The sequence below is a fragment of the Stylophora pistillata genome, chromosome 2, assembly GCF_964205215.1.
Source record: "Stylophora pistillata chromosome 2, jaStyPist1.2, whole genome shotgun sequence".
In the NCBI taxonomy this organism is placed as follows: domain Eukaryota; kingdom Metazoa; phylum Cnidaria; class Anthozoa; order Scleractinia; family Pocilloporidae; genus Stylophora; species Stylophora pistillata.
Window position 1 is genome coordinate 57,160,503 of NC_142520.1, and position 25,942 is coordinate 57,186,444.

At 37.8% G+C, this 25,942-nt stretch overlaps 1 protein-coding gene and 2 long non-coding RNA genes across 3 annotated transcripts; all 3 read left to right on the forward strand.

Annotated features, from left to right (window-relative positions):
* Positions 1-419: 419 nt before the first annotated feature.
* LOC148740585 (uncharacterized) lies at positions 420-3,286 on the forward strand. The gene is made up of 3 exons (XR_015996084.1): positions 420-491; positions 1,582-1,653; positions 3,136-3,286. It is a non-coding gene; the product is annotated as an uncharacterized LOC148740585 (long non-coding RNA).
* Positions 3,287-7,258: 3,972 nt separating this feature from the next.
* LOC148740586 (G protein-coupled receptor GRL101-like) lies at positions 7,259-11,419 on the forward strand. Its single transcript, XM_088750127.1, has 7 exons — positions 7,259-8,204; positions 8,588-8,672; positions 8,840-8,887; positions 9,229-9,288; positions 9,606-9,674; positions 10,008-10,076; positions 10,198-11,419. The coding sequence occupies exons 1-7, from the start codon at positions 7,263-7,265 to the stop codon at positions 10,263-10,265; spliced, it is 1,341 nt and encodes a 446-aa protein (XP_088606253.1). The 5' UTR covers positions 7,259-7,262; the 3' UTR covers positions 10,266-11,419.
* Positions 11,420-17,277: 5,858 nt separating this feature from the next.
* On the forward strand, positions 17,278-25,199 carry LOC148740587 (uncharacterized). The gene is made up of 3 exons (XR_015996405.1): positions 17,278-17,390; positions 23,398-23,462; positions 24,997-25,199. It is a non-coding gene; the product is annotated as an uncharacterized LOC148740587 (long non-coding RNA).
* The last annotated feature ends 743 nt before the right edge of the window (positions 25,200-25,942 follow it).

Below are 25,942 nucleotides of genomic sequence, written 5' to 3' on the forward strand. Positions count from 1 at the left end.
TAGTTTCTGTAAGTAATGAAAGTTTCTGATTACAAAGATCATGTTTGCATTCTTTTCATTTACTTAAGTCAGTCAAATTTTCTTCAAGCTTAATTCATGGTGAGAAAAACATGGAAATTGAGGGTTGAAAATTTACAAATATACGGATGTAACAAAGCAAGGAAATAGCATTAAAGATGGTAACAAAGACCATCCCATGAGAAGGACCACGAACAAACCAAGTCCTCAGCAAAACTTGATATTGCAAAGGACTTATAATTAATTTATAAAATGATTTAAAGAACCTTCAAGCGTTCCCACAGCTTAAGACGGGCCTTGAACTTCTCGTTTCTTTGTACGTCAGTATCTCAATCAAACGTGAACAGGATTTATGAATTTGCACGTATTAATTTAGTAATATCAAGTTGTGAAACTTACAGGAATTTATACGGCAATTCGATCGAGAATTTACAAGGCGATGTATTTTCCAAATTAGTCAAGCTGGAGTGGCTGTAAGTGAAAAGTCGTTTGTACAAATTATTTAGATAATCTTTTGCAACACTCTTACTCCCAACGCTTCCCCCCCCCCCCCCTCCCTATTTCACAAGTGATATTCCCTAGTTTTGGAACCTTATATCCACTAAGATTAGTCTTTGTTTGAATTTCATTCAAGAAAAGAGAGAGTTTTATGGATGTCACCGAAGGCAAATATAATTTGTTTATTCAAAAGAAAACACATCACGTAGCAAATGATTGACACCGGAAAGCTAGTTTACTTACTTAGAACAAGTCCAGGGTGAAATAATTTTCCGCTTAGTTTCTTAGTTTCTGTAAGCAATAAAAGTTAAAGATTACAAAGATCATCTTTTCATTCTTTTCATTGACTTAAGTCGGCAAAATTTTTCTCAAGCTTCATTCATGGCGAGGACAACAGGGTCGAGGATGGGTTTTAAGCTAATTGTGGTATATTTGATTTATCGGTCAAGCTACAACCGCTCTTAGTGCAAAACTTCACTTTCGTGGCAACATTTTACAACTCTTCAATATACGCATGGTGCTCTGACAGTGGCATAGTTTTTTACAATACGTGCTCGAAAAAGGATAAAATTCGCTATTGACAAGACTTACATTAAATCATCACGAGCTCCGAGGAGACTCGCAGCAACATCGAGTCAAAAATGAATTTACGCTGAAAACTGACTGTTTGGGTGAATCAAGCTTGCATTAGTGGCAGTGAAGAATTAAAGAGGGCAACTTTTCTTTAAACAGTGGTTGTATAGAATATTTTAAAGGTTACTTTTTTACTGGCTCGTGATCGAGATGTGCTCAAAGTTCCGTTATTTGTTGAATATGAGTGAATATGTCTTCATGTTTGATAAGTATGGTCACCGACACTAAGGCGAGTGACATAGAGTTGGGTTCGCTTGTAAATTAGCATCTTGGAGTGATCACATATCGGTCATATCAATGTTATTGCAAAAGCGGTTCTTTTATTTGGACATGACTCGAATAAACTGTTAATCCAAGAGAAAAAAAAAGGTTTGCGACAATACATAAGAGTTAAAAGTTTCAACTGAAATCAAGGAAATATCTTTTTGGTAGGGAGTTGGGTAACAATGAGATAAAGGAGCTACCACCTGGAGTCTTCAATAGCAACTCTGAGTTGACCAGACTGTAAGTAATTGATGTTCATGTCTCTGTTGATTGTGCTAAGAGTTTTATCTTATTATTTATCAGATGTGATCAAGAAGGTCCTCAAGCTTACAAGGTGTATTTAGCCATAAAGAAAGTGAAAGGGGTGGGACGGTTTGTAAATGGACAGTATTGGACAGAAGAGAGTAACATACCTTCATTAAAGCAAATTAACTTTGTTTTATTTGTATAAGCATAGCCCGTATGAAAAGGAGAGGTGGAGAGAAGCGACAAAGAGATTGATAAATGAAGACCTACTATTTACAGAATAAGAAGAAATAAGTAGATTAACTAAAGGGAAAGAAGCCCATCAGGAAAAGGTCTGAACGGGACACTAACACCTATGGGATGCTCCCGTGGGAATCGTGGTTTTAAAAACTACACTGATTTTCAGATATAAAGAAGCTAAGAAATAAAATTAACGTTGTTGACGTGGACAATCCCATGATATGGGCCACGAACAAACTAGGTCCACATCAAACACTGTTATCAAAAAGGGACTTAGACTTAGACTTAGACAAAAAATGATTTAAAAGAACCCGCAAGACCTCCCTCTTAAGGTGGCTGAACACAGTCTTTGATACCTTTGTTTCTTTCACCATTTTCTCTAAAACCCTTGATCTCTCAGTCGCCAAAACTGGCAGCAAGCAAGTTAACAACACAAACTTGGTTTTTATTTATAGTTAAGCTGAAGTATGTGCCTTTGCCGTGGCGACATGAATAGATATCAACAGGCCTGAATTAAAATCGGTTTTGTTTCTTTGTAGAAAATCTAGTCATTAGATTCTCTTTATAATTTGCATGCAACGAGCTTGTAACGATACTCACAAGTTAACACCATTTTGCTAACAATTTAACAGAGAAATCTTTAATTATCCCTTGTTGAAGGTTCACTCGATTTTCTATAATTTCCTTTGTTTAAATCATTTTTTTTTCAATACTCCAGTTACTTATTTCCTAAAGTATTTTTGTGCCAAATTTCGTGAGATTCTAATGAGTGGTTCTTAAGAAATAGGCATATTTCCGAGAAAGCAATTTTCCATTCAATCGCAATTTTTTACTTACTACGCATGCGCTGTATTTAACTGGGTTCTTTCGGTAAAGACGAAAAAGCTGAAAATTGCTGGGTTCTTTGCACCGCTAACCCTGATTAAGATATCTTTGTAATAAAAGGTTAAAGCCTTCAATACGCTGCGCCAACTATAGAGAAAAATATTACACAGATAGTGCGGGTACATGTTGAGTAAATAAAATGACCGCTCTATAGACGGCATGTTTGTTTTTTGCAATCCCTGTGCGCGCGCTGAATTGTATCAGCAAAAGCGCGCGCACCTTAAGGCCTCGCAATCCGCATTTCTCTTTGCGCCAGTATCTTAGGTAAACGTGAAGAGGATTTATTTATTTACGTGAAGAGGATTTATATATTTCCACGTATTGGGATTACAAAGATTTTAAAACTTACAGGTGGTTATACGGCAACAAGATCAAGAATTTCCGAGGCGATTTATTTTCCCAACCATTCAAGCTAGAGTGGCTGTAAGTGAAATTCGTCTTCTCATATTGTTATTAGTATTGTCAACACAGTTTGTCATCAAGTAGTGCATGTTCCATTTCAACGAGCGGATTTTCAACCCTTACAAACCTGTGTTACACACAGACCCATAAAGGTCTCCTATAATCAATGATTATGAAGGACATAATGGCTACATCTTACAAAATACGAAAAGTGGTCCAAGATTGTGTGCCTCAAAAGGCTAGCCTCTTATGAAAGTGCCTCATGTTGGAAAATTAAAATAAGGGTCGGTTCAATGCCGAATAAATTACTTTCGAACTCAATGCTTGTTAGTTCCTAAATTCTGCGCTAGAGAGAGCCTATCAGTCCGATGAGATTTTCCAGCCAATTCAAAGTGATTAAAGTCAAGTAAGTAAGTTCAAATTGACTAAAGTAATTATAACAATTTTTAACTTCTCAACTCCTACACAGAAAACTTAACAACAACAACCTAAAAGAGATACAAGAGGGTCTGTTCGATGGTTTACGACAATTGACAAACCTGTGAGTTAATTAAAGGAAAACATCAATGTACAAAATGAAAATAGTTAAGATCCTTTGTGGAACAATTCGGATCTATGCAAACTGAAGATGGAAAAATTAATGTGTTTTTTAGAAAAAAGGAAAATGCAAAAATATTGCTGTAAGAGATCATGTACCGTGTAATGTGCTAATTGGATGAATGGGCAAAATAACGCGAAACAAAAATGTCTCCAATTACTAAACAATTAATAACTGCAGTGTGGCACTCTACGAAAAAAGAAAGCTGGTTTGCATTCGAGCTACCGCAGACTTATCAAAAATGATCAGAGATTAACTTCAATAAAGTGTCGGGCGGAATTGAGTATCTGAAATCGAGGTGGAAAACTCGCCATAAATGAACGATGTAACGAAAATTAACTGAGATACTTTAACTTTTAATCAGATGGCTTGAAGAAAACAGTATTGGAACGCTACCCAAAAAAGTGTTCAAAGATTTGACTAATTTGCGTGAGCTGTGAGTACATGCTTAATGAAATACTACGTCTTTACATTGTATTTACTTTTGATCAATTTTCTGCTCCTCCTAAGATAGGAAAAGAAACGTGATCATATCCCATTTAAGCCGTAATCCTATGAAGAGTATGCAGTGAATAAACTGGTCACTGATCGAAATAGAGGAACATTTGGAAGGAAGCGTGACCGCACGATAAGAGTGTTGGACTCGATAGCGCTGGTCCTGCTTGAATCCCGTCCTGACCATTACGTGGAGCTGTTTTTAGGTAGTCCTGGGTTCCACTGCTAGATCTTGATTTCCCTTTCCTTCGATCAATTACAATAAATAACATTTTACGTTGAATAATTTGTTTCAGAATGCTTGAAAAAGCTCGTGAAAACAAACCGGATAGGCTTGGTGTACTTTTTCTATAAAAAAGTGATAGTTACATTGCATACAACAAAGGTCTAATTCAATGTATCGCTAGAGTTTTTAAAAGAAGAGAGAAGAAAACTCTTTTCCCCGTACTGTTTCACTGATTATGCAAATAAAATTCCACTCGACTTTGCTTTGTTTTTAAAAGTTCTAATGCAATTACTTGTTAAACCTTTCAGAGATCTGTCTAATAACAAAATTGAGAATCTGCCACAGGATATCTTTAGCAATCTATCGCAACTCAAAAAACTGTAAGTCGCCAAACAAGATTTCTTTCATCTTACCACTTGTCATCATAGTCTAACTTTTATATCCGCTGTACAACGCAAACTGCGGGTTTTTCCGATACATCACAAGTATCATTTGTCAGCGTCTTGCTAACCTTTCTATTTTTGTAGTATTTTATCCAACAACCAAATTGAAGAATTACCGCCATCGATATTTGCTAACCTAAACCAGCTCAGGACATTGTGAGTAGTGATGGGTAGTTTGAATTATTGATTGATTTTTAATTTTTTTTTTTAGTCGATTGATCGATTAATTGATTTATATTACAAAAATACTTTCGTTCGAATGGAGTCTGATTGCACGTTGAGATTTGGCTTTAACGCTCTTATAAAAGCATTTCGTACACTAAGCAGTGAAATTTGTTTCTGCATTTCTTAAGCACTTCGAAACGCTTTAGCAGGTCCTGAGCCATTGTCCTGTGCATGTTCTTATAGTGTTTGGCACTGACGGAGGATTGTTTTTTATGTCCTTTTACACGATTGTGTAAATGTCTTAAGAAATCTCCTTTGATCCTGATTGATTTATGATTTGAAAAATGAAACACTCGAAGAAAATTTGAAAAAAAGAGTTGCTGCATGTAAATAATGGAAACAAAAATTTGTTCGGCTAGACTTTTCCAGAATTGCTTTCGAATTGGACAATTTTTGAGCTCTGCGAGGTCAAAGATAGAGCAATTTAATCGTCAAGGATTGCTCTCCTTTTGATTTCATTTGTGACCAATTTTAAAACTTGTGCCATTCTCTCAGTCGGTCGGATACAAAAAAAAAACCAACCGCGTCTTCGTCAGTAGCTTTTTCCCGCGCTTGCAATTGAAGTCGTTTGCTTGTCACAGTATTGACATTGACTGTACGATGAATTTGTTGCGATTACTCTGGCAGTGGTTTTCGGGCATTTACTAGAAAGGCACTCAATATTTACCACTCACATAACATTCGACTTTTAAATGATCAAAAAGAAGAAGAAAAAACCTGCCATGAACGGGTATATAATTGGCAATTTAACAGAAAAATGGAGAAGAACAAGTTACAGAAGCTCCATCCCAAACAATTTCGGGGACTGGCGAAGCTGCTTAACGTGTAAGTAGTTCTTGTATGTCTAAGTAGTTTAGGCATTTAGTTTCTAGGTTTTGAATATGTTGTTACGCTGATTTTTATGCCTCAGTCTGAGAGACGGATTTGTTCCTTATCGCAATTGCCTGCAACATACGCTGGGACCGGTCTCGTTTTCCAATTTATGGAAATTTGAGGCCCTGTGTTATGACTTCTCTATGTTTCTCCGGAATTTCTGTAATAAATGCCTGCGGAGGGTCTGTGGAGATAACTGGAGAACCTGCTTGAAGATAACAATGATGATAGTAGGGGATAGGCCGGTTTAGAATTAATAGCCGGGATTTGGAAATTAATTGTAAAGTTAATGCAATGACGATGCTTCACTACAAATGACCAAAAACTGTAAAAAACCAATGTAATTACATTGAAAATTGTTTTAAATTATTTTCCCTCTTATGAAAGAAGTGAAAACATTTTGCATTTTCTCACTAGCTATTTATCGGGAAACAAACTCAGTTATTTGCCGACAGGAATTTTCAAAGATCTGAGAAAGCTTTTGATAATGTAAGTTGACAATGTATATTATGGTATTTTTGCATTCCTAATATTCGCACTTAACTTTTAGTTTTAAATCCACACATCAATGCTGAAAAATGGTATCATTGCTGTTGCGCTGATGGATTGTTTTATCTTTATTTCTGTCAGAGAAATCTTTGATAATAAATTGACCGAAGTTTCCATCGACAATTTCAAAGAAATTAAACAGTTGGAAATTCTGTGAGTGTTAACTTAACAAATTAAAATGACAATCGAGATGTAAAAAGTGGTTCAAGACTATAGACTTCCATCCTATTTATTGAATTCACCTCAATCTCATTTTCAGATATATGCATTACAACCAGATGAGGGAGATTCCAAATGGATTTTTCAGTGAAGTGCTGAAGGATATACTGCGAGTGTAGGGTTTTCATATGATTAAAACTTCAATTTACAGTCTATGAGAAAAGCTAATTGTTATGAGTAGGCAGCGTCTGGGGTACTTTAATTTAAGTGATTGTAAACAGAGCGCTCTGGACAAATGATTTTGTCCTTTCTTTCCTCAACCTTATATAACTTTGGTCGACTTTCTCAACTCTTTTAACTGTTTATTCCAGGAAATAAATTTTGATAGGCCCGTCTCGCACTCTAATTATACCCAGCCTTGCGACATACATTGTTGCTTTAGGCTATAAGCTTATAATTATTACAATGACATGTGTTTTACGACTGCAGGAGTTTTGACTCGAATCTGATGTGCTGTCATATCCGCAAGGAGGACGCTGACTGTGCTTTCATATACAACGATGACTTCGCTAATTGTGAGAGCATGATCAAGAGCCCAACCCCGAGGAAGAGCATCTGGGCAATCGGCTCTCTTTCCCTGGCTGGGTCTGTGTTTGTCATTACATGGCGTTTAATCTTTAAGGATACAAACACGGTGCAGTCAATCATGTTATTGCACTTGGCAGTCTCCGATGGTTTGATGGGAGCTTACTTAATCACACTTGGTGTCAAAGATTTGTCGTGGAGAGGAGAGTATTACTTATATGACTTTCAGTGGCGGTCTGGCTTGGCTTGCCAGATAACTGGGGCTACTTCTTTGCTATCCAGTGAGGTCTCTCTGATGCTGATGGCTTTGATATCTGCAGACCGACTCAAGAACATTGTGTTCCCGTTCAGAGGTGGAACACTTTCTCGTAAGATGACTCACATCCTTTGTGCCATCATATGGCTCCTCGGCTTCCTCCTGGCATTCTTTCCAATGTTTGGCCTGAGATACTTCGAGGATTTAGAAACTTATCACAACTACTACGGAAAAAGCGTTGTTTGCCTTCCCTTGCAGCTCTCTCCTGAAAAAACGGCAGGCTGGGAGTACTCTGTATCTGTTTTTGTTGGCCTCAATTTCTTCCTCTTCTTATTCATTACAGCTGCATACCTCGCCATATTCATAAGCAGAGTGCAGGTCAAAAACCAATCGGCCAACACAAGGAGGGAGACAGGTCTGGCCAAAAGAGTGTCCTTTATCATCTTTACTGATTGTCTCTGCTGGATGCCAATCATCGTGTTTGGTCTGAGGTCGGTCTTGGAAAAGATGTACAAAACCCCAGGAGATCTGGCTGTGTGGATTGCCGTCTTTGCTTTGCCCATCAATTCAGCGATAAACCCGATACTGTACACGTTAGCAACACCAAAGGTATAGGGTAACTTTATTTTTATCATGTTTGAACTCTAAAACAGGGAAGGCCCGGTGGTTTAGCGGTCAACACGCTGCACGGATTCTAAAACACACTGTGTTTCCCCTGCCCATCAATTCAGCGATAAACCCGCTTCTGTACACGTTAGCAGCACTAAAGGTAAAGAATAACATTTCTTTATCATCTTTGACATCTAAATAATTTGAGGGGGAACCCGGTGGTTTAGTGGGTAATACACCGGGCTCTTTAATACGCTGTATATGGGTTTCCTGGGCTAGACGGTTACTTTTCATGTTTAGGTACTTTTCACCTTCTAACAGTTGGTAAGGGGAAATGGTCAGTCGATGAATGTCGTTATAGGCTAGTTTTTTTTCCTCTCCAGGTACAAGAGTATCTGGAAGGCAAAGTATCAAAGCTGAGAAGCTTCTTACGCAGCACTTTTCACTGCAGTGAAATGCAAGATGGTGGTAATGCTTCTTTTTCCATTCTTTGTATTACATAAGTTTATAGAATAAAATCGTGAACTTTTCTCTTATTAGCGAAGCTTTCTTTCTGAGGCTAGCGCCATTTTTTAAATAGATATCATTTTGCAACAGTATTAATCTATTGATTTACACATGCCTTATTTTATAAGGACAACAACAAGATCCACAAGGGATTGAGGACAACGGGCCACAAGAAGGTAACAGCATTTTACTGAGTTCTTTATGCCACTGCATCTTCCTCAAGTAACATTTCCATGTACATTTTTATTTTCATGATGTTGTCCTCCAATTCGCTTTTTATCTTTGTTTCCCAACCACAAAAAGGTGTTTAACCTTTAGTTTGTTCGATTAGTGTCCCAAACGAAGTAGATATTAATCAAAGGTCTCTTGGCTAAAAACACCCGTCTTTTTTCGGTAGGGAAATGCATCAAGGTTCATCAGGACAGAACCTCAGTAGCATTTCGAAATATCTTTTTTAAGTTTTCGTTCGTTTCAATAACTTTTTGCCTGTCTTCCTCCTTTATCTTTGTTTCCTCAGATGAACAACAAGGAGAGGCCGTAGAAATGCAGGTTCTTGGATTGCAACAGCCACAACAAGGTGTTTAACCTTTAACCAACGTGTTTAACCAAACGAAGTAGACGTCAATTGAAGGTCTCTTGACTTAAACGCCTGACTGTTTTTTTTTAAATTTTTTGGAAAAAAAAAAACAACACAAAGAACTTTGGCGGAGAATTGTACCAAAGCTCATCAAGATAGAACTTCAAGAGCATTTTGACATAATTTTTTTAAGTTGTCGTTCGCTACAACTACTTTTGCATCTAATTACCATTATGTACATCACTGGTCTCGAAATCGTCTGTCTTCTCAGTACATGATTTAACTATTTCGCTCTTGTTTTCTGTCCATTGATCAAGACGAACAAGTCAACCAAGAGCAGCATGGCGATTATCAAGTTGGAATTGAAGAACGATTTCACCAGGAAAGTACGTAATGATCTCACTATATCAGTATGAGAGCGATCTTCGCCGCAATAACAAACACTACTTAAGCAGTAGTGAAAATAAGGCCTGAAAAAATTCAGGCCACTACCGCACCCCACATGTATGAATTTCATATATTCACAAACGTTGATCTCATCATAATTATTACAATTATTAATATAATTTTTTTATTTACAATGTTTATATCAATATCAAGATCATTGAATACATTCAAACAATTGTCTTACAGTTTCAAAAATCGTTTCTGTCGTGCTTTGTTCTTACATCAAGAGGCTTATTCACTCATTTATTTTTCTGTGTTTATTTTTCATTTAGTTTTCTGTGTTCAGCAAGGAGCTGAGATGATGGAAATTCAGGCTTTGGCAATGCCACCTCAGGAACAAGGTTCTTCATAACTCCTCTATTTCTCTTAGTTGAACAATAACATAAAGTTAAATATGAACGATTCATTCTGGTAGTGTTATTGTGGTCTCTTCTAATTTTTTTCCCTTTCAACATCTTTTAGAAGAAGATCACGAAGGAGAAGAAGATGATATTGAAGAAGATGAACTGGAATATGATACTTTATTGTAATCATTGGTCGATGAAAGGATATAAAGCTAACAAAAGCCAAATCCTAAACTTTTTAGATCTATTCCTACTTATGTTTCATTGTGATTACAATAGTCACGAGACTTCGATATCACGAGCCAGGATAATACGTCTAGCTCATAGAACTGTTAATTCTAGTAACCTGCTCGCCGTATAACTCACTGAAATTGCTAGGTAAGGTTATCTGAATATCAGGACTAAAATTTTAGGAATAGATGTATCCCTGACATCTAACAAGATATTTCTCGTTGTAGTACACCATTGAACAACAAAGAGCAGTATGTTGGATTATCAACGAATGGTGAAATGCAGAAAGAAGAATTTTACTAATAATATTTTGGTCGAACACAATAAAGCAAGGATAGCTTCTTACTTTTCCTGGTGAGATCACGGGAAACTTTTTTTCAAGGCTTATCATTTCATAAAAATGTGATCTTGTTGGACACCACTGGCCTACTGATTCAATCGGTTGTTCTCCATGTTTAAAACCAAGAGATATGTCCTTTGTTTGCCAGAAAATGATAATAGAGGATAGAAATATTAATTAGAAAGAACAGTCGAAATGGTATTCACATCTGCTAGTAAATCTTAGCAAGCCTCGCAATACTTTATATCTCTGACGGGTAAATACGATGATCTTGAGCAGACCTCTAGCATGAGTCAGGGCTACCCTGGAGAATCCTTATTTAAGCCATGTATAGGGGGCAGACCATAGCATTACGGGAAAGAAAATAAACCACCCACTAAGTGTATCTTCTACGTGGTTAAAACCGCTGGGAACTGATTATGAAGAACATGTATAGCCTCCGTTTATTTACTCCAAATGATATTATTGATCTTGTGATTTATTTAATCAATTACTAATAATAATGCAGCCAAAAATTTTAGGTAGGATATTTCAATTGGCAAGGTTGGAAAATAGAAAGAAAGTAGCGGTGCAGCTGATACAGCGAAGTAACCTAACTACTTTGCAATAAGATTATTCACATTACCCATTGTCTTTACGTCTAGATGACTTTTCTGTCTTATTTAGGAGTTAAGATTAACATATGTCTGTTTAAGTTAGTTTGCATTTAAGAGCAGGTCGTAGTTAGTAGTATAGTTACTGAGGAATAGCAAAAACCAAAATCAGTTGAAGCTATTAAAAATCAATATCAATGATACATGAAGTGTTTTTTCGTGTTTTACCCAACGAGATAAAAAGCGAAAGGGAGAAAAATATCATTTATGATGTAGGTGGATCTGGATTGTAAATCAAAAGCTCTTTTCTTGCCTATCGAAATTGTTCCCTGCATTCGTTCAAACCGTGCAGGCTTAAGGAAAAGAATAAATAACATGGCTGGCCTGTCAAACCCTGATCACAATTTTTATGAAAAATTCACTTAAGTTGTCAATGCCACCTCGACCATACGATGCCAGCAACGCCACCCCACCTCCTCCCCCCCGCCTCCCCAAACGTACTAAACGATCTTAAATTTTTTCCCTTGACGTCTATTTTTTGTAACAATCCTAAAAAAATAATGATAAAACGATGAATGATGAAAAAAAAAAATTAGTGAGCTAACTTTTCTTGGTTAGCTCACTAAACGTCTCTTGGTGAGGGAAATAACGTAACGGAAGTTGAGGGAGATCCAGCTTTCTAAAGAGTGAAAAGCTAGGAGGTTTTATAGGATTTGAAGTTTAATTTACATAACACATTGCGATCTAAATCTAAATTTCATTTATTGTTATCAACAAAATCTGGCTAAAAACGAGGCTTAACATATATTCCTGATGTAATTGAATTTATTTAAATAGATATGACTGAATATGATATATTTGGACTCAAATTATGACTTTGTAAAGGCGCCAACATGGCTGCCACGTTTATTGGAGCTCTTCGCCTAGTTACCATTTTTGGTGTTCTTTTTGTTTTGAAAGCTGCCCAAGACTCCTACAATTATCCCTCTAGGGGAGCTGAAAGTCCTTGGCTTCTCAAACATATATATTTTATCCAAGTCCACTACTCCCAAGTTTAGAGTTCGCCGGCTGGTGGTGTTGTGGGGCGTCCATGGTCTAACCTTGCTTGCAGTACCGGAGAAATATATCACGCTAGGTATCACTATAGATATAGAGGTCGAGTCACAACCGGGTCCAGAGACAGACAGGAGTTTCGGAGGAGTTAATAAGAACTACCCGATGTTAACGCGAACCATAGTTAGTAGAAGGGACTTGTAATTCTTCCTCGTTTTCCAAAGTTTTCAATATGGCATCAAAATCTTCGCCGAAGAAAAATAAGTCGTTCATGTCCTCCATGTTGTTTTGGTTCTGTGCAGGGTCATTGGTCACGTGACGTTCAAGCGAAGCTCAGGGAACAGATAATAGGCCGGCTCTTTGAAGTTTGCCGCGTTTCCTAACCAGTCCCCTCTACTAACTATGCGCGAACTAAGCCAGCGTCTTTGAAATGCTCCGAACTCTTGTCTCTCCGAAACAAAGCTTTCAAGCCATCTCCGGCCGCTCTATCTCAGTGCAAGTCACTCGGCATTCCGAAGTACCGAAGGCAACATGGTGGTCGAATTTCACGATTCACTTCAACCAAGAAATTCCCGGTGATGCAAGGCCGCCGTTTCGTCAAGGCTGAAGGTCGGAAAGTGGATCGGAGTAACTCAATTAACATTCCGCTCGTCAACACAACTGACAAAACATCCACCTCTAAATCAAAGGGTTTCGCTGTCCCAAAATGTCTGTTTACGAACATTTGTGGTTTGTCGAAAACAAAAAGTCGTGTACGAGCACCTGTGGCGCTTGAGGCTGACCTGAGATCTCAGGATATTGATGTGTGTATTGTCAGTGAAACTCATCTTTCCACTAATATGCCGGACGCCGTGGTGAATATCCCAAATTACAATGTGTTCAGGCGGGACAGAGGTTGGGCAGACTTGGACAAAAGGAAAAAAAGGGGTGTTGCGGTCTATGTGAGAGACAGTCTTAAAGTCTTAGGTGTCTATCGGTCCAATTTATGAGGTTATTGCTTTAACAGTGCTGTTGCCGTCCGATCACATTATGCTAATTTGCGTAATATTATGTAATATCTTTTGTGGACCTTGTTTTGAACAAACACCCAGAGGCGGCTATTGTCTGTGGTGGCGATGTAAATCGGTTGGACATGCAAGAATTTAAGGCTTTGTCTGGCTGGGATTTTATGGTTGATTATCCCACGCGGGGTAACACGTGCTTGGATAACTGTATGACCAACCGAGGGGATGTGTTTGGTCAAGCATATCCCATACATATGCTTATTAAGACAGACCATGAAGGCTTTGTTTTACCGGCGGGATTAAAACTTGAACCTGTGCGCCGCAAAGTTCTTGTGCGGGTCTCTAGGGAACATCGGAAACAGTCATTTTATATGGCACTCCCTACACTGGACTGGAGTGACGTCCTCAACGCGGTGGACATAAGCAAGGCAGTCGAGGTGCTTGAGGAAAAGATTCGTGCAGTGCTGAATAAGTTTATGCCGCAAAAATCTGTACGCATGTCATCGCGTGACCCAGTTTAGATGTCCCTATTTGTCAAGTGTATGCTGAGGACTAAGTCCCGTATATCTTTAAACAACAAGGAACGTCTGTGTTTATTTAATAAGCGCATTTCTGAGCTGATAACCGGGAACAGAAGAAAACTGGCTGCCATTGGTAGCGGTGAGTGGTGGAAGGGCGTGGACGCCCTATCGCAGTCGCAGGTCATCGTTGATAAATTTGGACAAGAACTCTCTAGTTCGTCTGAACGACTACTTCGCCAACCTGTGCTATGATGACACTTACGTTAGACCTATTGATACGGATATCCCGGACAGTGAAGCCCCCGAAAGTATCTGAGCGGTGTGTTTGGAATACCTTAGTTCATGTAAAGAAAACGGCAAGGGACCAGACGACCTCCCGTACTGGATCTGGAAAGACTGTGCTGAGCTACTCACACCAATCGTCACTCACGTTTGGAATCTGTCGCTGTCTACTCATACATGGCCAGACTCCTGGAAGAGGGCAAATGTTAATCCTCTCCCCAAAGTGAACATGCCTATATAGGACTCAGACTACGGTGGTATTAATGTTACTCCCGTTATTGCGCGGTTGTTCGAGAAGGTCGTGTATCGTACACAAGCACACTCAGTCATTGAAAACAACCTGAGCCACACCCAATTTGCATATAGACAGGCGGGTAGTTGCACAAATACCTTGCTCGCTATCCGGCACCAGACATACTAGTATTTAGATAGTAGTGACTGTAGCGCAGTGCGAATTTTTACCATGGACTTCAGTAAGGCTTTCGATTTTGTGAACCATGCTATTTTGTCTGCCAAACTGAAACAGCTACCTCTAAATCCGTACATTATCAATTGGTATCATAGTTTCCTCTATGCAAGACAACAACGTGTTGTTAGTTGTAATTTTTTAGGACAGTGGAAATCTGTCAATAGAGGAACCACACAAGGTAGTGTAAGCGGACCGTATCTTTTTAATATATTTTTTAATGATTTGGAGATTTTTTTTAATGGTTGCCCTATACTTTTTAAATATGCGATGATTCCACTATTCTTTCGCCTATCACTAGGAATAGTGACCCGTCTGCCGACTTAGTAGAACAGTTCTTATGTACAGTTCAAATGTAAAGAGCTGGTTGTTAGAAAGAAAAATCATAATGTACTATACGCTCCAATTGATAATATTCCCCAATGTAATAGCTTCGTTTTACTAGGAGTAACTTTACAGAGTGACGGAAAATTTGATGAGCACGTAAGAACTAAGCTTGTCAAAGCAAACAAGTGTTTACACGTGCTACGAATATTGAGAAATGAACATTACTCTCAGGCAGAGATTGATCATCTTTTTATATCCATTGTTTTGCCTAATTTTAGCTATGCACTTTCAGTCTATGGGGCATCTGAGTCCGATCTTACGGTTGTACAAAATTTTTAGACCGATGTCATAAACGCCGTTTAATCTCATTTCCAGTTTTTATCAAGAACCTTTGAAACAAACAAGACCGAAACATTTTGAAGAAACTAAAATCAACGGATTGCCACCCCCTGAAAGACATTATTCCTGTCCAGAAGACATATGTACACAATCTTAGGAAAAAAGACTGCGCACGACCGGAAATTAATACACAGCGCTTTATGAGCACCTTTGTAGATAGGTTGATATTTAAGCTCCATTTATTTTAATGACACTTTTTAATTCATAATATGTATGTAGATTTCTGTTGCAGTTTTTCCGAATTCATTGTAACACAAGATATGTACTTTTATCTTATGTTGGAATAAAGACTTTATTATTATTATTATTATTATTTTTATTATTATTATTATAATTATTATTATTATTATTATTATTATTATTATTCAAGTTACCGATGTCGGGTTTAGAACAATTTTGGCCAAATAAAACACGCAGCAAGATGATAAAACGATGAAGTTTTTTTAACCAGTATCAAAAGAACACTAATAAGTGTAGAGGTAATTACTGAAAACGTCCTTCTTATAGGTGTCAGTATACATTGACTGAGTTGACAGCGTTTTGTTTTATTAAAGACTAAACTAATTATAACCTAGCCCGCCTGATCGCGGAAAACCAATACGTTTTCTATTTAGTTGTGTGTGTTATTACTTGTTGTTGTGTGTGTTATTACTTGAAAATTTCGCTCTTAAACACCTTCAAGTCGTTATTTTGCCTCGCTTTGTCTGAGCTTTGTATTGGGATCGTATCTGAGCCAAAATATTTTGGATTCCATATTCTGCATTTGATGAACTCGGTTCACCTAAAGTCTTGTGCGCTGATGAACACATGAATTTATTCACTACATATTTGACAAAAATTACACTACTTGGCATATTATATTTGTATCTTTGATATGAACAAGACATTACAGATAGGGAAAGAAGATAGACTCGACTACCAGCCGCTGTTCGGGAACCGCAGCCCGCGCTCCTCCCCGAAGAGACCGGACTCGAGAGAGCGGCGGAAATCGAGCCTCAATGAAAACTTATCCAATAGCAAAAATCTATACTGTTCACCGTATTTAATGAAGTTGAGAGACACACACCTGAAGAATGGTTAACCGAATATTGACTCTCGTTGAGCTATGATAATTCCTCCCCTCTGATAATTCATATCGGAGCGGGGAGGGGAGGGGGGAGGGGGGGTTGCGAAATTCTGGTTTCACCACCATTGTAGCCTTGGGGCACATTCTGTGATCTCCTGTCAAACCACTTTCTAAAACTCGCCCTCTTCAAAGAGAGGGGTTGACTTATTCGAGCGCTTGCAGCTCGTTACATTTTGTAAGACATAAGAGTAATTTTTTTTTCTTTTTTTTTTAAAGTTGATTATGTGTTGGTGACTCACGTCGATGATATTTATCAAAGTGCAAAATTGGTTGAAGGTATAATTGCTGATATTTTATGGACAGATGTTGGAGAATGTCATCCATAGTGACTTGAAATGAGTGGAAAGCCTCTTCATAACAATATTCATTTTAAGTTAATGATCTGGAACAGCTGTATGCAGGCGAACTTTCTGTATATGAATTGGTTGCTGTTTAAAGACCGTTCGATCCGTAAATTGAAGTGAAGGTCCGGAGCAGCGAAAATACATTTTAGGTATTTATTTCTTTTTGATGTTTGAAATGTCGATACAATATAAGATAAAATTTAGCGTCAATGAATGAAATGAGGGAAAGGCAGTCTTTCAATTCTAAAAGAAAAACTGGTATTTGTGAATACTCGGTATTCAAATATTCAAATATTCAAGGCAAATATGAATTACTACATATGCAGTCTTCATTTAAGGGCTGTAAATAAATTCAGCGTTACCCAGGTCTGGCGTCATATGTGGCACTTATCGTTACAAAAGGGAAGAAAAGATAGTTTAAAAGTGATCATTGATTTTTTTCCTACACCACTTTTTAAAACTGGAATGATGATAAAAATGACAACATTTTCAGGTTTTTATATTCAGTAAATTGTTTGCCGCGAAACGTTCTTTGTGGCGCACACACAGGCAGAAGTACATATACAAGGGAGAATAAAAGAACCTCAGGAGAAATTACATCATTGGAGAACATGTAATTGTAAAGGTAGGAGAGAAGTCATTTCTACAATAATTCCTTTACAACTCTTCTTTTACGGCATAAGGACAATTTCATGGTATTATGGTTATATAGATTGTTCTTATCGTCAAATCTAGTGAAATATGACACAGGAACTTGCCTTTAAAACTTTAGTAAAGCAAAGCAGTGCTATAAAAAAAGAAAATGTTCTTCGTTTTAATTTGATATAGCTGCGCTTTGTCGTCTTTAACTGCTATGTGAAGGAAACAGCTACGGCATCTGTGGTCTATAATGAGATTCCGGTAACATACAAGGCACTTAACCTGGCGGAAAAAATGCATAATCCATCGTTTAATGTTACTCAATCAAATTCTTTAAAAGCTGACTCAACATTTAAGAGGCACTGTCAGTAAAAATCAGATATGATCATCAAAATCGCGGACAGAGCCAAAAATCGATTTCGCTCATACTTTCTGTACTGATAGACCCTTGTACCAAAGTAACCAAAACAGGGTTAGTTTTTTCTAATCTTTACTTTTTCGAGAGTAATTGAATAAAAACGGTCGAGTGCGGATCGAGCCAAATTTCGATATTCGAAATAGCGAAATTCTGACCTTTCATGGCTTGCCAGCGTAAGTCGAAAATTATCTGTGAATTTTACCTTGCACTAACATTATAGTTAGGGCCTTGAACAATTCATTGATGAAATGAAAAGCAGATATGTTCTCTTTATAAATATTTTATGAATTTTCTTCTCGATGACACCCTACGGCTGTTTTTCAATAGCTCTACGGTACTCTAAAACAACTGCCAAAACGCTTGTTGGTACGCAAAGAAGAACCCAATAACCATATTGCAGATACAGTTTAAGGAGAGACGTTCTCAGATATACTTTCAATTTTTTGGGATAATTTTTGGTTTTGCAGTAACCCTTGTTTGAAGTTTGCTTATTTTCGAGCTTTGCTGCAGTCGCCATATTGAAGTTTCAACTAACTTGACCATCAAGAAACAATTGATCGCATGTCGAAAAGTACATTTGAAGTTAAAACATGATAAGTTCACTGAAGATAAGACTTGGTTACTGTTTCTTATCGAGAAAATTAATTAAATTGGTGGTTGACTCAAGCAGACTTTTGCTTGTTGTCATTTTGTTTACACAAGATATTTGGTGACTACTGTACCAAAAAGTTGCGTTTTGTTGATACATTCGCTTTCGGTTGCAAATCTACTTTCTGGGAATTTAAGTTATTAGTTTTACTTTTCAGAATGTACAATCTACGAAAACTCCGGCTTTTCCATGACAAACACTGATCAAATAATAAATAATTTAAACTATGTAGCGTGTTAAACAACCTGTGTCTATAATGTATCCGTCGGCAGACTGTCGGTACGCATGTTTGATGACAGAGCTAAAGATATTTAATTGAACATTATAACAGCTATAGTAGTTGGGGATTTCTTCAGTATTACATATTTTGTGTATAAATCGGGTTAGAAGGGACGGTTAATTAATGATGAATTATGCATCATACTAGTTATAGTAGTTGGAGATTTCTTACTACGCATTTTTGGGTTGGAAGGGATGGGTCAAAAATCATAAATTGTGAAGATTACGATTTTCATTCTTTTTATTACATGCTATAACATGTTTTTTAGTATTAAGCACGTGCACGTCCTTACGAGCTTTTTCGTAAGCTCTTTTGTGTTGAACGTGAATAAATAAACTTACTTACTTACTTACTTACGTTTGTCCAAAGATCATTATCACTGGCATGAGGAGGTTCGCTGATTAAAACCTTATTAATATTTTAAAAAGCAGGATATGTCCAAGTTTTATTCATTTAGTAATGTCTGCAAGGTTTATCTGAACGTAATCGTACGTATCCTACTCCAGTGACAGTTCTTTTCGTCTGCTTGCGTGACACTGTGAAGTGTGAATTCTTTAGCTGTCAATTTCAATTTTCTCTGCGAACTTTTCAGAAAATGTCTCAATGACATTGCGTCATTAAAACAATAAACCTTTCTCAAGCATGGCTTGTACGTTTTCATTGATGGTCGGGAAAATGTGGACCTGATCCAAGATGGAAAAATCAATCTTGTCAGGGACTCCCCCTCGTATCTTGCAACAGGAATATTACTTGCCATAAAAAAACAGTTGAAGATTATTGGATGTGACACGGAAATTGAGCTTATTTTAGCAAGGAGTACTCTCTGATGTTTTCGTAGTACCACGCTTTGCTTGTTCAAGCGTCAGTAGTGTTACAAAAATTCCCAGAAACTGTAGAACAAATGATGGCCATGTTCTTGCCATGGCAAGGGCAATCTAATTGAAATTCCAAAGGAATAAATAAGCGAGGTTCTGAAAAAGATATTTGCGCGCGTGTCAAAAAAAACAAAAACAAAAACAAAAACAAAATTAAGGTGATCTGCTAAATAATACTTCCATAATATCTCTTCCTTATTTTCTGATGAAGAGTAGCTTTAATTTTGTTGATGAAAAAGTCTCCGTGAGAATCTAATCTATCTTACACTGAGGGTGTTTTCAGGTTACCGTATTGCACGGTAATTTACTGTCAGTAAACGACCACCAAGGAGTGAATATCTTTTACGCCATAATCTACGTTAATATCAAGTGATAAAAGAACAGCAGTATTGAAACTTATTCAAACAGTGTTGAAACTTTAGGTACTGGAAAGAACTGGAAACCAGTGCAAGCCATGATGTTTGATGAGAAGAGTCTATTTATTCACATTTCTGTTTGTTTTGATAGAATTTTGTGCCCCAAAGGGGCCATTACCCCCACGCGGGATGGTTGAACGGTTTGGACAGAGTTTTGTACCCGGCCGTGTCTACTTTCACCCGTGTTCGGATCTTGTAGATGGGAAGTTGGAACACGGATGAAGTGTATTTCACGGCGAGAAGACGGAAAATCATCGTCATCCGTGAAAAATACGATTAGGCCTTTCCCGATTGCGCTCGTAAAATCCTTAAAAAAGTGCTGGCAAAATTGGCTAAAAAGTGCTCAAAAAGTGCTCAAAACCTCAAAATAGAGCTCAAAAAGTGCTAAAACAGTTACCTCTACGCTTTTCGTAAATATATCAATTTTTGCCCTCTTTTGCAAGCATTCTTTGATGGATTGCTGTTCTGATTTATTTCTCTCAATATCAGCCAGGCCCTTCTCATGTTTCTTTGATTTTCGTGTGTCTTTCAATAGAACCTTTCTTATCACTGAAAACTTCGCCACAGGCGTCACATCTAAGCTTTTCTTTTACCACGGCAAAGCGTTAGCTTAGGTACTCTTTGAGACGATCCCGTGTACTCACATTGGTGGTTTTGACGCTTCCTCTTTGCTTGTTCTTCCCTTTGTTGATCGGAACTTTTCGCTTTCGTGCTATCGAAGCACTTTCTGGAGCACTAAGGGATGTTCCAGCATTTACTGTTATTGTAATTTTATCAATCACTTCTTCGCCTTCCGTGCTATTGTTTTGCGACCGATTTAGTGCTTCCATTTGTGCTCTTAAAAACTAAAGCCGGTTACGAATTGTAAATGAATTCAGCACTACTAGTGTACATCAGATGATTTAGAAATTTGAGATGACACATACATGATAAATACATCAGCCAATCAGAAACTTCTGTTTTCACGCTCAGTAGGGATCTTCGGGCCCGGACCCGCAGTGGGAGGATCTCACGCCCCCCAGTGAGACTGGACTTAAGACGGGACCACCCTACTGAGGACATTTTTTGTTGCGTTACTATTATGGTATATAAAAAAAACGTGCTTTTCGCTTGAAGTTATTTTAGTAGTCTGAACAAAATATTTTAGTAGTCGGAACAAAACATTTTAGTAGTCTGAACAGAACAAGGGATAAGTCCACGTGCCTTTCCATGACAACGGTCTTTTATTCTTGACCAGTACGTCATTAGTTGAGATTTATGACCTGGAACACGATTCTCGTGTTCCAGGTCATAGAATCAAAACGAATTTGGCTGGTTTATATAAGCTATTCAAACGTTATTAGTTTAAGTATATCAAGCAGTTGAATATTATTCAAACGCTAATAGTATCAAGCAATTAATTCTCCCTACAAGAGCTATAATTTATTTACAGTTTCTAACCTAACGTGACCTCACTAATGTCAGATCAGGAGCCACGCCTCCAAGAATGTTCGAAAATGGAAAAGACACGGTGAAATTGACGTTTAAGTGTGGGCTTTTATGGTACACCGTAAAAGTAAGAAAATAAATGGGTTTAGATGGAAAGGAAGTTGATTTATGGCGATTTATTTTTGTTCAAATTCAAACTGCCAAAAATCCCAACTACGTGTCCACGTCTATGATTAATTGGCAATACGTTGCTCATTAACGTGATATTCTTGTTCCTTCCCGAGAGATAGGTAGCCTACCTGAGCAGGTCAAGCAAAAAGCAAATCTTTACTTAAGAATGTCACTATGTTAAAAAAAAAGTTGGGTTCATTCTTTGCACGCAATTAATATGTGGGTCTTTTTAAAATTACTTCTCCCAACATTAATAAGAGTCGTATATAAGAACGATCCTTCGCAGTAAAGCACTATTTGAGCAATAGTGGAAATCAGACCTGAAAAAAAATTTCAGGCCTGTACGGGATTCGAACCACTGACCTCTGCGATACTAGTGCAGCGCTCTACCAATTGAGCTAACAAGCCAACTGGGAGCAGGCCATCAAATTAATTCGATATAAACCCGTAGATGATAAATCGAACAACAACAAACATATGAAACATATGAGTGAACTGCGGTTATGAGACGTATATAAGAACGATCCTTCGCAGTAAAGCACTATTTGAGCAATAGTGGAAATCAGACCTGAAAAAAATTTCAGGCCTGTACGGGATTCGAATCCCGTACAGGCCTGAAATTTTTTTCAGGTCTGATTTCCACTATTGCTCAAATAGTGCTTTACTGCGAAGGATCGTTCTTATATACGTCTCATAACCGCAGTTCACTCATATGTTTCATATGTTTGTTGTTATTAATAAGAGTGCTGTCACCGCTTCGATGATGCTTGTTATTCAATTGCGTGACAGATCAGTCAAGTGATCGAACCGCGTTGAACTGTCCTCGATTGTTGCAATGTATCAGATCTTTTCATGTCTACCAGCGCAACACCGAGAAGTGTTATGATAGGAAACGTCACCAACATGAAGCCGACTTAATTAGCAAAGGTCGCTTGTGAAAAGCAGAAAGCAGAATTTAGCACGAAACAAACTAACATGTCATGACGAGCCAAACACTTAAAGATGGGATGAAGAAGTGAGTCACAGCAGATGTTGTAAACGTTTCTCGACCCATTTCTGTTACGTGTACCTCTACATTTTGCTCTGGTGCATATTTAACATATTCCATTCATTTTGCTTCGCTTAATAATTTAGAGGAACTTCACATTGGAAACTTTTAACTGCCATGTGAAGTGTTAATTACTTCAAAATGGCGGATACTGAAGATTGGCTTACTTCAGGAATGTCTTGTTGTACAGATACAAAAGATCTCAGGGAAATGAAACGGTAGAAAGTTGAAGCTATCCTTGAACATGGCTCAGAAGATTTCCTGGTCGATTTCATTGCGTGCTGCGGGCATTTTTGGCACGTTTGTTTGAAGTACCAACGAATCTATTTCAGAGCAGTTGTAGGTGCACTTGAAAAAAAAAATCATATTTTAGTTTTAAGGAAAGGTTATGAGTTAGTTGTGCTGCCAATCAATTGCTGAAGCATCAGACGAATGGGACTAGTGTGAAACTAATTTAAAACTTACGATGAACTGACTCGACAGCGCCACGAATTATGACAAGTTCAAAGGTTTTGTTCAAGAAAATATCGTAAACCGTTTCAAGTAGATTTCTCCTATACAAGCGAGAATTTTAACAAACGGACATTGCTGTCATATGTATGGGACTAGAGCCTACCAATGGACAAAGTATGAGCGAAATTGAATTTTGAGCTGTGTCCGCGATTTCTTTGATTTTTACTGACATTTACTCTTAAAACTTTCCCTCAGCTCATCAGCTGAAAACAAGAAGATGGTGTCCGGAAGGACCTTCTGGGGTTTCATCATTGCTTTCTGTAAGCACTGTTGTCTTTCTTTTTTAATAGAGTATCAAGTTAAGAGACTAAATATCTAATTTAAGCCGATTCGAGAGGAGTGAAAACCATTATTTTTTTACAGACCTCAGTAAGGTTTTTGGTCTAGCGAGAATACCGCACATGTCGCTTAAATATCCCGGCCTGCGTAGGATACACTCAGCTCGTGATTAGGCGAGTGACACACTCGAGGAAGAGACAACTGGCGGTGAAGCCCTGAGGGGGATACGAAAATTGATTACGATTGAAAATTGAGGCGTAGCCAGGATGAGACATATTAAAATACATCGTATTTTAATATGTCTGCCTATATTTATGAAAGCCGTAGAGTTCGCCTGAGGCTTACCTGTACTCCAATTATAATGTGTAGTAGAATAAACATCTGCCCCTCTCACTGAAAGACTAATAACCTGCATCAAATTTTGCCTGCAGCCACAACTTAAATGTTTTTTCTTCCACAGAAATACCCTTATGGTTCCTCAGCCATGCTTTCTTCTATTCCCCTCTGTCTTCAACCTTTCGTTTCCGCCCTTAGTTAATGCATTTACCGCCATGCCCGGATTCTCCGCTAGACGCTATTTTGAATTTCTGAATGCAACTTGAAAAAGTCAGGATGACTTTTTCAAGTTTCGATCGGCTACACGAGCATGCGCAGACCGTGACCGTGTCCCTTTAATTTGCATGTGAATGAAAACTTATTATCATATGAAAGGATGAGCACTAGGACTCCTTTTGAAAATGAGGCCAAGGGTAATTCGGAAATTTATATTTCATGTTTTATCCGTGGAAGGCTGTAGACCGACAGCCGAAAGCTTATGTTTTCCAAAACTTTTGGCCAGAGAACGTTTTCACTGTATTTTGAAAATTGATTAGTTGTTACCAGGTAAATAAATAATAATAATAAAAAAAAACCAAAGAAGCAACGGAGTTGACTTCCGCTTCCCTCTCGAGTCCTATCTTCGTTCCTCTGCGATCCCCGAGAGGGGGCGACCTTTACACGTGAGCTCCAAACCCTGCACGTGACATATATTACAAAATTCAATTTATGGAGAGCCTTGATCAACAAAACAAAGACATTAATGCTTTTCTTCGCCAAATTTTCAACTTAATTGTACTGAATAAACGATCACAAAAAAATCAAGCCTCATTTATCGTTCATAGAAGAAACAAGTCCTTTTACTTGTTGTTGTTTGCAATGTTCGATATTGGCGATACAGTCTCCTTGGTCGTTCAGCTTTTGCTTTATATCAAAGCTATTGTTATTTCTCCCCTGTGTGATGTCATTTCCTTATCTTTACCTCACTTGTTTTGATAGACATTACCAATCTCCACGGTGTCTTACGTGTATAACTTTGAATCAAAACGTAATATCGTGAGTTCCTTTAAACTTATCTGAGCTCAAACTCCCATTCGAGATGCTACCTTTATATAGCTTTGATAGAATTGACATATTTCAAGACCTGGGCGAGGAACTTTCCTTCTTTTTCCTCTCTTTTTCTATTAATTTTACAAACAGTTGCGCTGATGTCGGAAGTAAGCCTCAAGAGCGTTGTCCCAAGGTTTCCATCGAGCCAACTTTTGCAAGCTCCAAAAGGACAGTATGTGGAACTCACTTTCACCTTAGAGACTTTACATCCAACACCATGCATTGATGACATGTACTACGAGGTTCGTGATGGACACAACAAGTCTGCCAATCTTCTTGGGAGATTTTGTGGAAGGAACTTTTCTAGTATTGTGAGATCCAGTGGAGAGAACTTGTTGTTAAATTCGTCGTATAACGTTTCCCTTTTCTGGCTAACTGGTGAATACAAGATGAGTAAATCTACAAGCAACAAAACGGCTAATATAACCGGCAAGTATTGTCTTAATGAAATTACCTAAGAATGTGATGTATTTTACAAAAGACAAGCTAAATGAGATGAAGAAGAGATACTATACTTAACCTATTTCAAGTCCTTTTGGAATTTTTCTGTATTAATTTTTTGTCTCTCTTAGTCGAGCCAAACTTGGATAACGTGCTCAAGACTCAGTACGTTCTTTTCAACCATTCCTCGCCTGTATGGTGCCCAGCACAAGGTGCACCGGCACCATTTATTGTTTGGAAAAAGAATGGCATTGTGGTACAGAACTGTACAAGTGTGATGTTTCAGCTGAACATTATTGAAGAAAACAATGACAATTACAGCTGTGAAGTGAACAGACACGATGGTTTTGACAAGAAAGAAATCCATCTTGTCATGGAACGTGAGTTTTTAACATTTTGACATTAACTCACGCTTTCAATTTCTTATTTATAACTTTCAATGACTCGAGAGTAAATTATTTGGCAACTAAAGCTATCTGTATGAGTCTTCTTGATTATACCCAAGTCTATAACATCTACAAGAAGGAACTTACGCTTAGACCCACGCATTCATAAGCTCTACTTCCAACCACATTTACTAATTAACACATGGAGA

Bases quoted from the DNA above. Each gene is read 5' to 3' on its own strand.
- LOC148740586 (XM_088750127.1), top strand. From the start codon at position 7,263: ATGTGCTGTCATATCCGCAAGGAGGACGCTGACTGTGCTTTCATATAC. The intron at 8,673-8,839 runs GTAATGCTTCTT...TTATTTTATAAG, and splicing joins CAGTGAAATGCAAGATGGTG to GACAACAACAAGATCCACAA. The intron at 9,675-10,007 runs GTACGTAATGAT...TTTTTCATTTAG, and splicing joins AGAACGATTTCACCAGGAAA to TTTTCTGTGTTCAGCAAGGA.